Source organism: Oncorhynchus kisutch, linkage group LG17, assembly GCF_002021735.2.
Source record: "Oncorhynchus kisutch isolate 150728-3 linkage group LG17, Okis_V2, whole genome shotgun sequence".
Taxonomy (NCBI): Eukaryota; Metazoa; Chordata; class Actinopteri; order Salmoniformes; family Salmonidae; genus Oncorhynchus; species Oncorhynchus kisutch.
The window spans coordinates 82,252,781-82,269,065 of record NC_034190.2 but is presented as its reverse complement, the minus strand read 5'-3'; the positions used below and the strand labels follow the sequence as shown (position 1 = coordinate 82,269,065).

Here is a 16,285-nt window from a genome sequence, read left to right as displayed (position 1 = left end):
AGCAGCCCACTACCCTTAAAAAGGCAGTTTATTGTCCATTTACAGAGGGGAGATAACTGTTACTCTGCTCAGTGGTGGCAGCAGGGCTAGAAACCAGACGGAGGTGTGTAGGGTGCGTGATGGAAGGAGAGGTATGACCACGCCAAGCAGCACACTACCCTTAAAAAGGCAGTTTATTGTCCATTTACAGAGGGGCGATAACTGTTACTCTGCTCAGTGGTGGCAGCAGGGCTAGAAACCAGACGGAGGTGTGTAGGGTGCGTGATGGAAGGAGAGGTATGACCACGCCAAGCAGCACACTACCCTTAAAAAGGCAGTTTATTGTCCATTTACAGAGGGGAGATAACTGTTACTCTGCTCAGTGGTGGCAGCAGGGCTAGAAACCAGACGGAGGTGTGTAGGGTGCGTGATGGAAGGAGAGGTATGACCACGCCAAGCAGCACACTACCCTTAAAAAGGCAGTTTATTGTCCATTTACAGAGGGGAGATAACTGTTACTCTGCTCAGTGGTGGCAGCAGGGCTAGAAACCAGACGGAGGTGTGTAGGGTGCGTGATGGAAGGAGAGCTATGACCACGCCAAGCAGCACACTACCCTTAAAAAGGCAGTTTATTGTCCATTTACAGAGGGGAGATAACTGTTACTCTGCTCAGTGGTGGCAGCAGGGCTAGAAACCAGACGGAGGTGTGTAGGGTGCGTGATGGAAGGAGAGGTATGACCACGCCAAGCAGCACACTACCCTTAAAAAGGCAGTTTATTGTCCATTTACAGAGGGGCGATAACTGTTACTCTGCTCAGTGGTGGCAGCAGGGCTAGAAACCAGACGGAGGTGTGTAGGGTGCGTGATGGAAGGAGAGGTATGACCACGCCAAACAGCACACTACCCTTAAAAAGGCAGTTTATTGTCCATTTACAGAGGGGCGATAACTGTTACTCTGCTCAGTGGTGGCAGCAGGGCTAGAAACCAGACGGAGGTGTGTAGGGTGCGTGATGGAAGGAGAGGTATGACCACGCCAAGCAGCACACTACCCTTAAAAAGGCAGTTTATTGTCCATTTACAGAGGGGAGATAACTGTTACTCTGCTCAGTGGTGGCAGCAGGGCTAGAAACCAGACGGAGGTGTGTAGGGTGCGTGATGGAAGGAGAGGTATGACCACGCCAAGCAGCACACTACCCTTAAAAAGGCAGTTTATTGTCCATTTACAGAGGGGAGATAACTGTTACTCTGCTCAGTGGTGGCAGCAGGGCTAGAAACCAGACGGAGGTGTGTAGGGTGCGTGATGGAAGGAGAGGTATGACCACGCCAAGCAGCACACTACCCTTAAAAAGGCAGTTTATTGTCCATTTACAGAGGGGAGATAACTGTTACTCTGCTCAGTGGTGGCAGCAGGGCTAGAAACCAGACGGAGGTGTGTAGGGTGCGTGATGGAAGGAGAGGTATGACCACGCCAAGCAGCACACTACCCTTAAAAAGGCAGTTTATTGTCCATTTACAGAGGGGAGATAACTGTTACTCTGCTCAGTGGTGGCAGCAGGGCTAGAAACCAGACGGAGGTGTGTAGGGTGCGTGATGGAAGGAGAGGTATGACCACGCCAAGCAGCACACTACCCTTAAAAAGGCAGTTTATTGTCCATTTACAGAGGGGAGATAACTGTTACTCTGCTCAGTGGTGGCAGCAGGGCTAGAAACCAGACGGAGGTGTGTAGGGTGCGTGATGGAAGGAGAGGTATGACCACGCCAAGCAGCACACTACCCTTAAAAAGGCAGTTTATTGTCCATTTACAGAGGGGAGATAACTGTTACTCTGCTCAGTGGTGGCAGCAGGGCTAGAAACCAGACGGAGGTGTGTAGGGTGCGTGATGGAAGGAGAGGTATGACCACGCCAAGCAGCACACTACCCTTAAAAAGGCAGTTTATTGTCCATTTACAGAGGGGAGATAACTGTTACTCTGCTCAGTGGTGGCAGCAGGGCTAGAAACCAGACGGAGGTGTGTAGGGTGCGTGATGGAAGGAGAGGTATGACCACGCCAAGCAGCACACTACCCCACCTGGTATTAAAACAGCATTGATATACGGTCCCTATACATTAAGAGCCCATCACTTGTCAGGTAATATATCTCTAAGCAGCGGTGTTCATGACTTCATTTCTTATTTAAAGAGAACACATTTTTAATCGTTTTTTATTTATTTACGGATGGTAAATATTCATAGTGCCATTAATGAGTGCCCAGACAATGTTCCCTGGACTTAAAGTAGCTCTCGAGTGGCGCAGCGGTCTAAGGCACTGCATCTCAGTGCTAGAGGCGTCACTACAGACACCCTGGTTCGAATCCAGGCTGTTACACAACCGGTCGTGATTGGGGGCCCCGTAAGGGCTTGCCTAGTTAAATAAAGGCCAACAAAATGTATATACTAGAACATATAATATAGTAAGGTACTTACTTCATGTAGCTAAAACCTCAAAAGAAGACTGGCAACAGAAACAGGAAAACAGTAGCTAAAACCTTAGTGATGTCCTTTGACCTCGACAGGAAGTCAACAACACTATTTCTGCAGTCGCCCATAAGTATAATTATGGCGTGTACAGAAACGAGTAGGGTCTACAATGCTGACCGAGCCAACACAAAACACATGGATGCATTATCCAACAGAAGCTACAGGACAGTCAGTGTACAACCAGGAAGCTACAACATGTTTTTCTTTAAAACCAAAACACGCGGATGCATTATCGAACAGAAGAGGGAATAGCTACAGGACAGTCAGTGTACAACCAGGAAGCTACAACATGTTTTTCTTTAAAACCAAAACACGCGGATGCATTATCGAACAGAAGAGGGAATAGCTACAGGACAGTCAGTGTACAACCAGGAAGCTACAACATATTTTTCTTTAAAACCAAAATCATAAACCTTTAAGAAAATCTTTACACAAATCTAACAAAAGGGGTTTTGAATACTTATTGACTCAAGACATTTTAGCTTTTTATTTTTTAAATTAATTTGTAAAAATGTAGATAAACATAATTCCACTTTGACATTGTGTAGGCCAGTGACACAAAATCTAAATATAATCCATTACAAAATGTGGAATAAAAAATGTAATAGAAATATATGGTCAAAAGGGATTTGAATTCTTTCTGAAGGTACTACAGGTGACTGCTCGATCTAAACTTATCCTTTTCATAAAAGTAATAGTTTTATTATCACATTAGCCGGATAGGCCGCATTGAAATGTGTTGTTTTACAGGGTCAGCCATAGCAGTACGGCGCCCCTGGAGCAAATGAGGGTTTAAGTGCCTTGCTCAACGGCACAGACAGATTTTTTTCACCTTGTCGGTTCAAGTACTCAAACCAGCGTACTTTCGGTTACTGGCCCAACGCTCTAACCCCTAGGCTACCGGTCTAGTTAGCCGATTCTCCACGCTGTGACCTGGTTAGCAAGGAAGCCGAATCCCCACGCTGTAAGCTAGTTAGCAAGGTAGCTGATTCCGAACACTGGAGGCAGGTTAGCAAGGTAGCCGATTCCCAACGCTGTAAGCAGGTTAGCAAGGTAGCCGCTTCCCCACGCTGTGAGCTAGTTAGCAAGGTAGCCGCTTCCCCACGCTGTGAGCTAGTTAGCAAGGTAGCCGCTTCCCCACGCTGTGAGCTAGTTAGCAAGGTAGCCGATTCTCCACGCTGTGAGCTGGTTAACAAGGTAGGCGATTCCTAACGCTGTGAGCTGGTTAGCCAGGCAGCCGATTCTCCACGCTGTGAGCTGGTTAACAAGGTAGGCGATTCAGCTACTTTGTAACTCATAACATAACTGCCTAGGGACTTGGCACCAGTAACTCCTAATTACAAAATCTGTAGTGGAAAACAGAGAGATTAACTCTGCATTTTCACGACACGTGTGCTGATTCATTTCCATGGCAACACTGGTTATCTACAGTTATCTATGGCTAGTATCTCCTAATCATGGACAGAATTCCCGACAACTGGAAGTACTGGTGCCTCTTAGTAGTTCAACACGTTGTTTGAGGACCTCTGCTGTGGAACGGGATTATTTTCTTGAATGTGTTTTGTCATTTTTACATTTGCATTATATTGTATTATATTTAGGACATTGTGTGCATGCAGGGCTCCCTTGCAAAAGAGAACTTGTTAAAATAGTTAAATAAATACAAAAATAAATCATACAAAATATATTTATCTCTATTTCCTCTCGTGTGGTGTTTTGAGAGAGCCCCAAGGCAGATCTGATAGTATTGCAGCAGATTGGAGGGGGGGAGGGAGGGATGGATGGGGAGGAAGGAGGGATGGATGGGGAGGAAGGAGGGAGGGATGGGGAGGATGGAGGGAGGGATGGGGAGGAAGGAGGGATGGATGGGGAGGAAGGAGGGATGGATGGGGAGGAAGGAGGGATGGATGGGGAGGAAGGGATGGATGGGGAGGGAGGGATGGATGGGGAGGAAGGGGGGATGGGGAGGGAGGGATGGATGGGGAGGAAGGGGGGATGGGGAGGAAGGAGGGATGGGGAGGAAGGAGGGATGGGGAGGAAGGAGGGATGGGGGAGGAAGGAGGGATGGATGGGGAGGAAGGAGGGATGGATGGGGAGGAAGGAGGGATGGATGGGGAGGGATGGGCGAGGAGGGAGGGATTGGGATGGATGGGGAGGGAGGGATGGATGGACGAGGAGGAAGGATGGATGGATGGGGATGAAGGAGGGAGGGATGGGGGAGGAAGGAGGGATGATGGGGAGGAAGGAGGGAGGGATGGGGAGGAAGGAGGGATGGATGGGGAGGAAGGAGGGATGGGGAGGAGGAGGGATGGATGGGGAGGAAGGAGGGATGGATGGGGAGGGATGGATGGATGGGGAGGGATGGATGGGGAGGAAGGAGGGATGGATGGGGAGGAAGGAGGGATGGATGGGGAGGAAGGAGGGATGGATGGGGAGGAAGGAGGGATGGATGGGGAGGAAGGAGGGATGATGGGGAGGAAGGAGGGATGGATGGGGAGGAAGGAGGGATGGATGGGGAGGAAGGAGGGATGGGGGGAGGGAGGGATGGATGGATGGGGAGGAAGGAGGGATGGATGGGGAGGAAGGAGGGATGGATGGGGAGGAAGGAGGATGGATGGGGAGGGATTGGGATGGATGGGGGAGGGAGGGATGGGGAGGGAGGGAGGGATGGACGAGGAGGAAGGATGGATGGATGGGGATGGATGGACGAGGAGGAAGGATGGATGGGGATGGATGGACGAGGAGGAAGGATGATGGGGAGGGATGGGGATGGATGGGGAGGGAGGGAGGGATGGATGGGGAGGGATGGATGGACGAGGAGGAGGGATGGATGGGAGGGATGATGGGGAGGGATGATGGGGAGGGATGGGGAGGGAGGGAGGATGGACGGGGAGGGATGGATGGATGGATGGGGAGGGATGGACGAGGAGGAAGGATGGATGGGGAGGGATGGACGAGGAGGAAGGATGGATGGGGAAGGATGGACGAGGAGGAAGGATGGATGGGGAGGGATGGAGAGGGATGGATGGGGAGGGATGGACGAGGAGGAAGGATGGATGGGGAGGGATGGATGGATGGGAGGGATGGACGAGGAGGAAGGATGGATGGGGAGGGAGGGATGGACGAGGAGGAAGGATGATGGGGAGGGATGGATGGATGGGGAGGGAGGGATAGGGAGGGATTGGGATGGATGGATGGGGAGGGATGGATGGGGAGGGAGAGGGATGGATGGGGAGGGATGGATGGGGAGGGATGGATGGGGAGGGATGGATGGGGAGGGATGGATGGGGGAGGATGGGGAGGGAGGGATGGATGGGGAGGGATGGATGGGGATGGATGGGGAGGGATGGACTGGGAGGGAGGGAGGGACAGGAGGGATGGATGGATGGGGAGGGATGGATGGATGGGGAGGGATGGAGGGAGGGATGGACTGGGAGGGAGGGAGGGATGGACTGGGAGGGACAGGAGGGATGGATGGATGGATGGACGAGGAGGAAGGATGGATGGGGAGGGATGGGGAGGGATGGATGGATGGGGAGGGAAGGATGGATGGGGAGGGAAGGATGGATGGGGAGGGAAGGATGGATGGGGAGGGATGGATGGAGAGGGATGGATGGATGGGGAGGGATGGATGGGGAGGGATGGATGGGGAGGGATGGATGGGGAGGGATGGATGGACGGGGAGGGATGGATGGGGAGGGATGGATGGATGGGAGGGAGGGATGGATGGGGAGGGATGGATGGATGGGGAGGGAAGGATGGATGGGGAGGGATGGATGGATGGATGGGGAGGGAAGGATGGATGGGGAGGGATGGATGGATGGGGAGGGATGGATGGACGGGGAGGGATGGATGGGGAGGGATGGATGGATGGGAGGGAGGGATGGATGGGGAGGGATGGACGGGGAGGGATGGATGGATGGATGAGGAGGGAGGGGGATTGGGATGGATGGATGGGGAGGGATGGATGGGAAGGGCTGGATGGGAGGGAGGGAGGGAGGGATGGACGGGGAGCACTTATTGTTTATCAATAAACCTTCGGGGTAAATATAACACACAAGAACAAAATAACACATTCTGTCATTTGACTGTTAATGTTGAAGCACAATGTGATGATGACTTAAAGTCATGTAATAATAATAATAATATCCAATAATAATAATGATAATAATAATGATAATAATATCCAATAATAATAATGATAATAATAATAATAATAATATCCAATAATAATAATATCCAATAATAATAATAATAATAATAATAATATCCAATAATAATAATATCCAATAATAATAATGATAATAATAATAATATCCAATAATAATAATGATAATAATAATGATAATAATATCCAATAATAATAATGATAATAATAATAATATCCAATAATAATAATAATAATAATAATAATATCCAATAATAATAATAATAATAATGATAATAATATCCAATAATAATAATAATAATATCCAATAATAATAATGATAATAATAATGATAATAATATCCAATAATAATAATGATAATAATAATGATAATAATATCCAATAATAATAATAATATCCAATAATAATAATGATAATAATATCCAATAATAATAATGATAATAATAATAACATTTAATCTGAGCCATGTTTTGAATGTTTGATCATTATTATCATTATTATTATTATCATTATTATTATTACCATCATTACCATTATCATTATTATTATTATCATTATTATTATTATCATTATCATTATTATCATTATTATCATTATTATCATTATTATTATTATCATTATTATTATCATGTTACTGCTGCAACCAAAATAAACATGTTCCAAATCTGTACAGTAACACACGCACACACGGATTCAACAGAGCCACGGTCTAAAATATAACCCCAGAGGAGGGGGAAAAAAATAAGTGATTTACCGTTTCCTTGTTGGGTAGCAGCTCTTTACGAATCTTGAAGAAGTTCTTGCCGTACTGTCTGAGCCCTTTAATGAACCGCTTCTGAAACAAGAAAACAAGAAAGAAGAGAAAGACCAACCATTAGCTGCCATCCTTACAGATCAGAATCAGCAACACTGATAACTGTACAGTCAAAGAAAATGCAACTAGCCACACTGGTTCCAGGCCACAACAAAACATTGTTTTTCTTTTGTTAGTTCTGTGGTTGGTTTGAGAGTTTGATGGTAATCTGTAAAAAAAAAGCGCTGCACAGCTACAGAGTTACAGAGCACAGCTACAGAGCACAGCTATAGAGCACAGCTTTAGAGCACAGCTACAGAGCACAGCTATAGAGCACAGCTTTAGAGCACAGCTATAGAGCACATCTACAGCACTACAGAGCACAGCTACAGAGCACAGCTAAAGAGCTACAGAGCACAGCTACAGAGCACAGCTACAGAGCACAGCTACAGCACTACAGAGCACAGCTACAGAGCACAGCTAAAGAGCTACAGAGCACAGCTACAGAGCACAGCTACACAGCTACAGTGCACAGCTACAGAGCACAGCTACAGAGCACAGCTACAGAGCACAGCTACAGAGCTACAGAGCACAGCTGCAGAGCACAGCTACAGAGCTACAGAGCACAGCGACGGAGCACAGCGACAGAGCTACAGAGCACAGCGACAGAGCTACAGAGCACAGCTACAGAGCACAGCTACAGCGCTACAGAGCACAGCGACAGAGCTACAGAGCACAGCTACAGAGCACAGCTACAGAGCAGTCACAGAGCACTGCTACAGAGCTACAGAGCACAGCTACAGAGCACAGCTACAGAGCACAGCTACAAGAGCTACAGAGCACAACTACAAGAGCTACAGAGCACAGCTACAGAGCACAGCTACAGAGCACAGCTACAGAGCACAGCGACAGAGCACAGCTGTGTCAGGACACAATACAGAGGAAATGACTAACTCAAGCAGACACAGAAACAGATTATACTTATGCCGTTTCATGTGGGTTGAAAACAGCAGCTACGGAAATCTATTGTTACATAAATCACAGAATAATATCAGATTCAGGGAGAATAACATCAGATTCAGGGAGAATATATCAGATTCAGGGAGAATAACATCAGATTCAGGGAGAATAACATCAGATTCAGGGAGAATAACATCAGATTCAGGGAGAATAACATCAGATTCAGGGAGAATAACATCAGATTCAGGGAGAATAACATCAGATTCAGGGAGAATAACATCAGATTCAGGGAGAATAACATCAGATTCAGGGAGAATAACATCAGATTCAGGGAGAACAACATCAGATTCAGGGAGAGAAAACATCAGATTCAGGGAGAATAACATCAGATTCAGGGAGAATAAATCAGATTCAGGGAGAATAACATCAGATTCAGGGAGAATAACATCAGATTCAGGGAGAACAACATCAGATTCAGGGAGAACAACATCAGATTCAGGGAGAACAACATCAGATTCAGGGAGAACAACATCAGATTCAGGGAGAACAACATCAGATTCAGGGAGAACAACATCATATTCAGGGAGAACAACATCAGATTCAGGGAGAACAACATCAGATTCAGGGAGAACAACATCAGATTCAGGGAGAACAACATCAGATTCAGGGAGAATAACATCAGATTCAGGGAGAATAACATCAGATTCAGGGAGAATAACATCAGATTCAGGGAGAACAACAATCAGATTCAGGGAGAACAACATCAGATTCAGGGAGAACAACATCAGATTCAGGGAGAAACATCAGATTCAGGAGAATAACATCAGATTCAGGGAGAACAACATCAGATTCAGGGAGAATAACATCAGATTCAGGGGAGACAACATCAATTCAGGAGAACAAGCATCAGATTCATGGGGAGAACAACATCAGCATTCAGGAGGAATAACATCAGATCAGGGAGAATAACATCAGATTCTTGGAGAACAACATTCAGATTCAGGGAGAACAACATCAGATCAAGGCGGAGAACAACAGTCAGAATTCAGGGAGAACAAACATCAGATTCAGGGAAGAATAACATCAGATTCAGGGAGAATAACATCAGATTCAGGGAGAACAACATCAAGATTCAGGGAGAATAACATCAGATTCAGGGAGAATAACATCAGAATCAGGGAGAACAACATCAGGATTCAGGGAGAAGTAACATCAGATTCAGGGAGAATAACATCAGGATTCAGGGAGAATAACATCAGATTCAGGGGAGAATAAACATCAGATTCAGGTGAGAACAACATCAGATCAGGGAGAACAACATCAGATTCAGGAGAACAATATCAGATTCAGGGAGAACAACATCAGATTCAGGGAGAACAACATCAGATTCAGGGAGAACAACATCAGATTCAGGGAGAACAACATCAGATTCAGGGAGAACAACATCAGATTCAGGGAGAACAACATCAGATTCAGGGAGAACAACATCAGATTCAGGGAGAACAACATCAGATTCAGGGAGAATAACATCAGATTCAGGGAGAATAACATCAGATTCAGGGAGAATAACATCAGATTCAGGGAGAACAACATCAGATTCAGGGAGAACAACATCAGATTCAGGGAGAACAACATCAGATTCAGGGAGAACAACATCAGATTCAGGGAGAACAACATCAGATTCAGGGAGAACAACATCAGATTCAGGGAGAACAACATCAGATTCAGGGAGAACAACATCAGATTCAGGGAGAACAACATCGGAGTCTTACAGAGCAAAAGTTCAAAGCACCCCCCCAAAAACTCCAACTTCAATAACTTCTGTATAATGGCAAAAGCATTTCCTTACACTGTGTGTTTACCACAACCAATTCATTCCTAAATACAACAGACCGTTTTGCTCTGAAGAGAATACAGCACTTACACAATAATGCACTTGCACAGTCAGAGCAAATAAAGAACATGGAACAAAATTATAATTAAAAAAAAATCTACAGTGACAGGATGAAGGAAAATGACATGTTTCTCCACTTCACAACAACCACCATTTTAGATTTTTTTTTACATAAAAACAAAAAAATGAGAAAGAATTGAATCTCAACATCTCACAACAACAAAACCAGTCAAAAAAGAAAAGAAAAAAGAATATAACATTAAATAGGTTAAAAAGACAAACCTAAATGTATTTCATTATTTCTTCTCCTTTAAGAGATGCGAGCCATAAAAAGCAGAAGGAGGGAGGCTGAAAACATTCACGGCAAAGCGAAGCAGACTACCAACACATTTACTTTCAGCTTCCCGAGGCAGGCAAGCCCTGCTCCCCACTCCCGTACCTTTCTCCAGTTAATAATCTCAGACAACGTCTCTCTCCAACCAAGTAACTCCAGAGAAAAACGTGTTCAAGTCCCGGGGAGAAACACTCCACAATGCTCTACGGCAAGCCACAGGTAATACAGGAAAAATCAGAGGGGGCAAATCCACAAGGTCTCTGAAGGAACAAATGGGCTTTTTTTTTTACAAGCAAGAAATAGCTTGTCACTCTGTGCTCTCCCACTACAAAGGGGACAGCTTTACATGTGATCTTTCTGCAAGAGAGCCTCTGGTCGGCAGCAGCCTTGAAAACCTGGAGCGGCACAGGAGCCCAGTGGAGTGGAGCCCTAGAGAGCCTCTGGTCGGCAGCAGCCATGAAAACCTGGAGCGGCACAGGAGCCCAGTGGAGTGGAGCCCTAGAGAGCCTCTGGTCGGCAGCAGGCTGGAAAACCTGGATCGATTTCTACTCTGGCACGACCCGGATTTCTACTCTGGCAGCATCTACTCAGCTCCCTCTAGCCTGTTGTGATGTGAGGACTGTTAAAGCTTTATGGGTTCTCTAGCCTTCACAGTCCATGTATCTACACTGACCCGGTCCAAATCACAACCTTCCCTGTTTTCATTACAACCCTCAAAGCCACTGCCTTCTGCCTGCCATTAAGAGGAAGCTACAGCATCTCAGGGGCTTGGAGTGAACACACACACACACACACAGGGAGGAGAGAGGGAGCAAGAGGGAGGAAGGGAGGAACAATGTGTGTAAAGCAAGGTGTTGGCAACAGTAAAAGGAGACAAGTGAGAGGTAAAAGCAGGCGTGGACTTCCTGTGAGTCCTGTATGTGTTTGATAGCAGGCTGTTTTCATGTAGCCAGCGTTATGTAACCACAGATTGTTTACCCACTCAGGTCTGCTCTGGTCAGGGAAAGAAGAAGAATTTCACAGATGTAGCTAACAGGTTATTCTCCCCCCCCCCCCCCCCCCCCCCCAACACAGGAAGTCAACAGTTGCAAAATAAAAACTGGACAATCTGTGGCCATTATTACACAAAAAAAGAAGACGTCTATTGCAATAAGTAAAAGACAACAACTTATAATTTATATTTCTGCAGAAGCTGCAGTGATTAACTACATTAGCCCTGACTTGAACACAAGCGACAAAGTTGAACACAAGCGACAACAGTTGAACACAAGCGACAACAGTTGAACACAAGCGACAACAGTTGAACACAAGCGACAACAGTTGAACACAAACGACAACAGTTGAACACAAAACGACAACAGTTGAACACAAACGACAACAGTTGAACACAAACGACAACAGTTGAACACAAACAACAACAACACCAAACAAGTCCCCTTCGTGAACATATAGTAACAGAATTCTATATGTGGCAAATCCCTTCTTAAAGTTATTCCCCCGACTGAAGCAGTTACCAACTCTACCAGAGGCTTTGTCTGAAAGCAAAATGAGGACAGCTGAACGCTCCGTTGAACACTGTGTAATAACCTGAAACTGTAATCATCTGGAGATCAGTGGTTACAACCTGCGGTCGACAGGGATGCTGCATGTTGGTTATTTGATTCTTTTATTTTGGAAGTATTTGTTCTTCCTGAAAACAGCAGCTGGGAGTATTAAAGGTATTATAAGCAATGTTAAATTACTTTTATAATACTATATAATATACTAGAGTCACTGCTAAAATGGACTAGATTTGATCACCGAGATATGTTATGTTACAGGAGTCCGTTATTGGTTGTCCTCAAGAGCTTTAGACAGGAATGGAGACGTTGAAAAGACTGACAGTTGTCTTTACTGTACTACAGGAACTGATTCACATCCCATTTAAATACATGAAGAAATCCAGAGATTAAACTGTTGATTTACTTACTTACTTGATCGCCGGAATGGAAAAGGCTGGGAAACACTACTGTAGAGGACACGCTATCAGACTAAAACATCATAACACAAGTTCCAAATGTAGTAAATTAAATGACAAGCTCTGGGCTGTAGACAACCTTTTCAGTTGATGGCACCAGCACATAATTTGGTCATATAGAACCAGGCTGATAATGACCACATAATGTAGCCGTATTCCATACAGAACCAGGCTGATAATGACCACATAATGTAGCTGTATTCCATACAGAACCAGGCTGATAATGACCACATAATGTAGCTGTATTCCATACAGAACCAGGCTGATAATGACCACATAATGTAGCCGTATTCCATACAGAACCAGGCTGATAATGACCACATAATGTAGCTGTATTCCATATAGAACCAGGCTGATAATGACCACATAATGTAGCCGTATTCCATACAGAACCAGGCTGATAATGACCACATAATGTAGCCGTATTCCATATTAGAACCAGGCTGATAATGACCACATAATGTATTCCATACAGAACCAGGCTAATAATGACCACATAATGTAGGCGTATTCCATACAGAACCAGGCTAATAATGACCTCATAATGTAGCTGTATTCCATATAGAACCAGGCTGATAATGACCATCCTGTAAATTAGCCATGGCCTTGTGTTCCTACATTGATTTGGATAGATTCACTCAGGGTTCAACGGTAACTGTTTTCTCTCTCTGGCAGTTAATAAATGCATGTTTTCTCTCTATACTCAGCTAGTAATAGGCTACATTTGGCTATTAATTAACAATGTATTAAATATCTGTATGATATAATTTAGCAATGTAAGACATTAATCTATTCTTTAAAATTGCATTGCATGATTCTTTTTTACAAGTAGGCTTGTCATTTAAAAAACGATTTTACATCTAATAAAAAAATAAAGATTAAAAAGAGATAATGTCTACAGTGCGACATCCAGGATGATAATGTCTACAGTGCGACATCCAGGATGATAATGTCTACAGTGCGACAGCCATGATGATAATGTCTACAGTGCGACATCCAGGATGATAATGTCTACAGTGCGACATCCAGGACGATAATGTCTACAGTGCGACATCCAGGATGATAATGTCTACAGTGCGACATCCAGGAAGATAATGTCTACAGTGCGACAGCCAGGATGATAATGTCTACAGTGCGACATCCAGGATGATAATGTCTACAGTGCGACAGCCAGGATGATAATGTCTACAGTGCGACATCCAGGATGATAATGTCTACAGTGCGACAGCCAGGATGATAATGTCTACAGTGCGACAGCCAGGATGATAATGTCTACAGTGCGACAGCCAGGATGATAATGTCTACAGTGCGACAGCCAGGATGATAATGTCTACAGTGCGACAGCCATGATGATAATGTCAACAGTGCGACAGCCAGGATGATAATGTCTACAGTGCGACAGCCAGGATGATAATGTCTACAGTGCGACAGCCAGGATGATAATGTCTACAGTGCGACAGCCAGAATGATAATGTCTACAGTGCGACAGCCAGGATGATAATGTCTACAGTGCGACAGCCAGGATGATAATGTCCACAGTGCGACAGCGACAACCAGGATGATAATGTCTACAGTGCGACAACCAGGATGATAATGTCTACAATGCGACAGCCAGGATGATAATGTCTACACCGTGACAGCCAGAATGATAATGTCTACAGTGCGACATCCAGGATGATAATGTCTACAGCGCGACAGCCATGATGATAATGTCTACAGCGAGACAGCCATGATGATAATGTCTACAGTGCGACAGCCAGGATGATAATGTCTACAGTGCGACAGCCAGGATGATAATGTCTACAGTGCGACATACAGGATGATAATGTCTACAGCGTGACAGCCAGGATGATAATGTCATCAGCGCGACAGCCAGGATGATAATGTCTACAACGCGACAGCCAGGATGATAATGTCTACAGTGCGACAGCCAGGATGATAATGTCTACAGTGCGGCAGCCAGGATGATAATGTCTACAGTGCGACAGCCAGGATGAAAACAAGTTGTCTTTTTGTAGACTATCAACAGTGTCAAGACAGACAACTAAAACAGTAGACTATGAATGATCACCACCCGACAAAGTGGGAAGTCAAAACACTTAGCTAGATTGCTAACTCTAAATATGATCATGTTGCTAAATAGATGAATGAATTAGCCTACATGGCTACCAGTACATGTAATGTCCTAACAAAACCGTTCCAGACCTAGGCTTATACAGTCTACTTGATGTAAGCCAAAGATGTTATCGGAGTTACAGTGCATATTCTATGGATTTCACATGACTTGGCCCACCCACTGGGGAGCCAGGCCCAGCCAATTAGAATGAGTATTTCCCCGACAAAACGGCTTTATTACAGACAGAAATTCTCCTGAGCACCTCCCTGTCCACCTTCTCAGACGATCCCGCAGGAGAAGAAGCCAGATGTGGAGGTCCTGGGTTAGCATGGCTACACGCGGTCTGCGGTTTTCTGAAGCCGGTTGAATGTACAGCCAAAATCTCTAAAAAGACATTGGAGGCGGCTTATGGTAGAGAAATGAACACTCAATTCTCTTGCAAACAGCTCTGTTGGACATGTCTGCAGTCAGAATGCCAATTGCACACTCCCTTAAAAGCTTTGTGCATATGGAACATTTCAGGGATCTTTTATTTCATCTCATGAAACCAACAACACATGATGTGCTTACATTTCTGTCCGGTAGGATGTGATTATCCTCTCTGTAACTGGAACAGTAGATGCTTTGAAAATAGTATTTTTCCCGCAATTGCATTTTGAGCAAAGGCCATTTGGTTGTGTTTATTAGAATGCACCTCTCTCTCCTCCGTGTCGCAGTGGGTAGAGGGCGTGGCTCTCTCTCCGTGTCACAGTGGGGAAAAGGGCGTGGCTCTCTCCGTGTCACAGTGGGTAGAGGGCGTGGCTCTCTCCGTGTCACAGTGGGTAAAGGGTGTGGCTCTCTCCGTGTCACAGTGGGGAAAAGGGCGTGGCTCTCTCCGTGTCACAGTGGGTAAAGGGCGTGGCTCTCTCCGTGTCACAGTGGGGTAAAGGGCGTGGCTCTCTCCGTGTCACAGTGGGGAAAAGGGCGTGGCTCTCTATGTGTCACAGTGGGGAAAAGGGTGTGGCTCTCTCCGTGTCACAGTGGGTAGAGGGCGTGGCTCTCTCCGTGTCACAGTGGGTAAAGGGCGTGGCTCTCTCCGTGTCACAGTGGGTAAATGGCGTGGCTCTCTCCGTGTCACAGTGGGTAGAGGGCGTGGCTCTCTCCGTGTCACAGTGGGTAGAGGGCGTGGCTCTCTCCGTGTCACAGTGGGTAGAGGGCGTGGCTCTCTCCGTGTCACAGTGGGTAAAGGGCGTGGCTCTCTCCGTGTCACAGTGGGGAAAAGGGTGTGGCTCTCTCCGTGTCACAGTGGGTAGAGGGCGTGGCTCTCTCCGTGTCACAGTGGGTAGAGGGCGTGGCTCTCTCCGTGTCACAGTGGGTAAAGGGCGTGGCTCTCTCCGTGTCACAGTGGGTAAATGGCGTGGCTCTCTCCGTGTCACAGTGGGGAAAAGGGTGTGGCTCTCTCCGTGTCACAGTGGGTAGAGGGCGTGGCTCTCTCCGTGTCACAGTGGGTAGAGGGCGTGGCTCTCTC

The 16,285-nt window shown here is 46.0% G+C and overlaps 1 protein-coding gene across 1 annotated transcript in view; it reads right to left on the bottom strand.

Moving 5' to 3' along the window:
- Positions 1-7,316: 7,316 nt before the first annotated feature.
- LOC109880770 (arginine-glutamic acid dipeptide repeats protein-like) overlaps positions 7,317-16,285 on the bottom strand; it is a 53,558-nt gene continuing 44,589 nt past the window's right edge. The window contains exon 6 of the mRNA XM_031794799.1: positions 7,317-7,499. Within this exon, the coding sequence (XP_031650659.1) occupies positions 7,374-7,499 (126 nt within the window). The 3' untranslated portion in view covers positions 7,317-7,373. The remainder of the gene's footprint in view (positions 7,500-16,285) is intronic.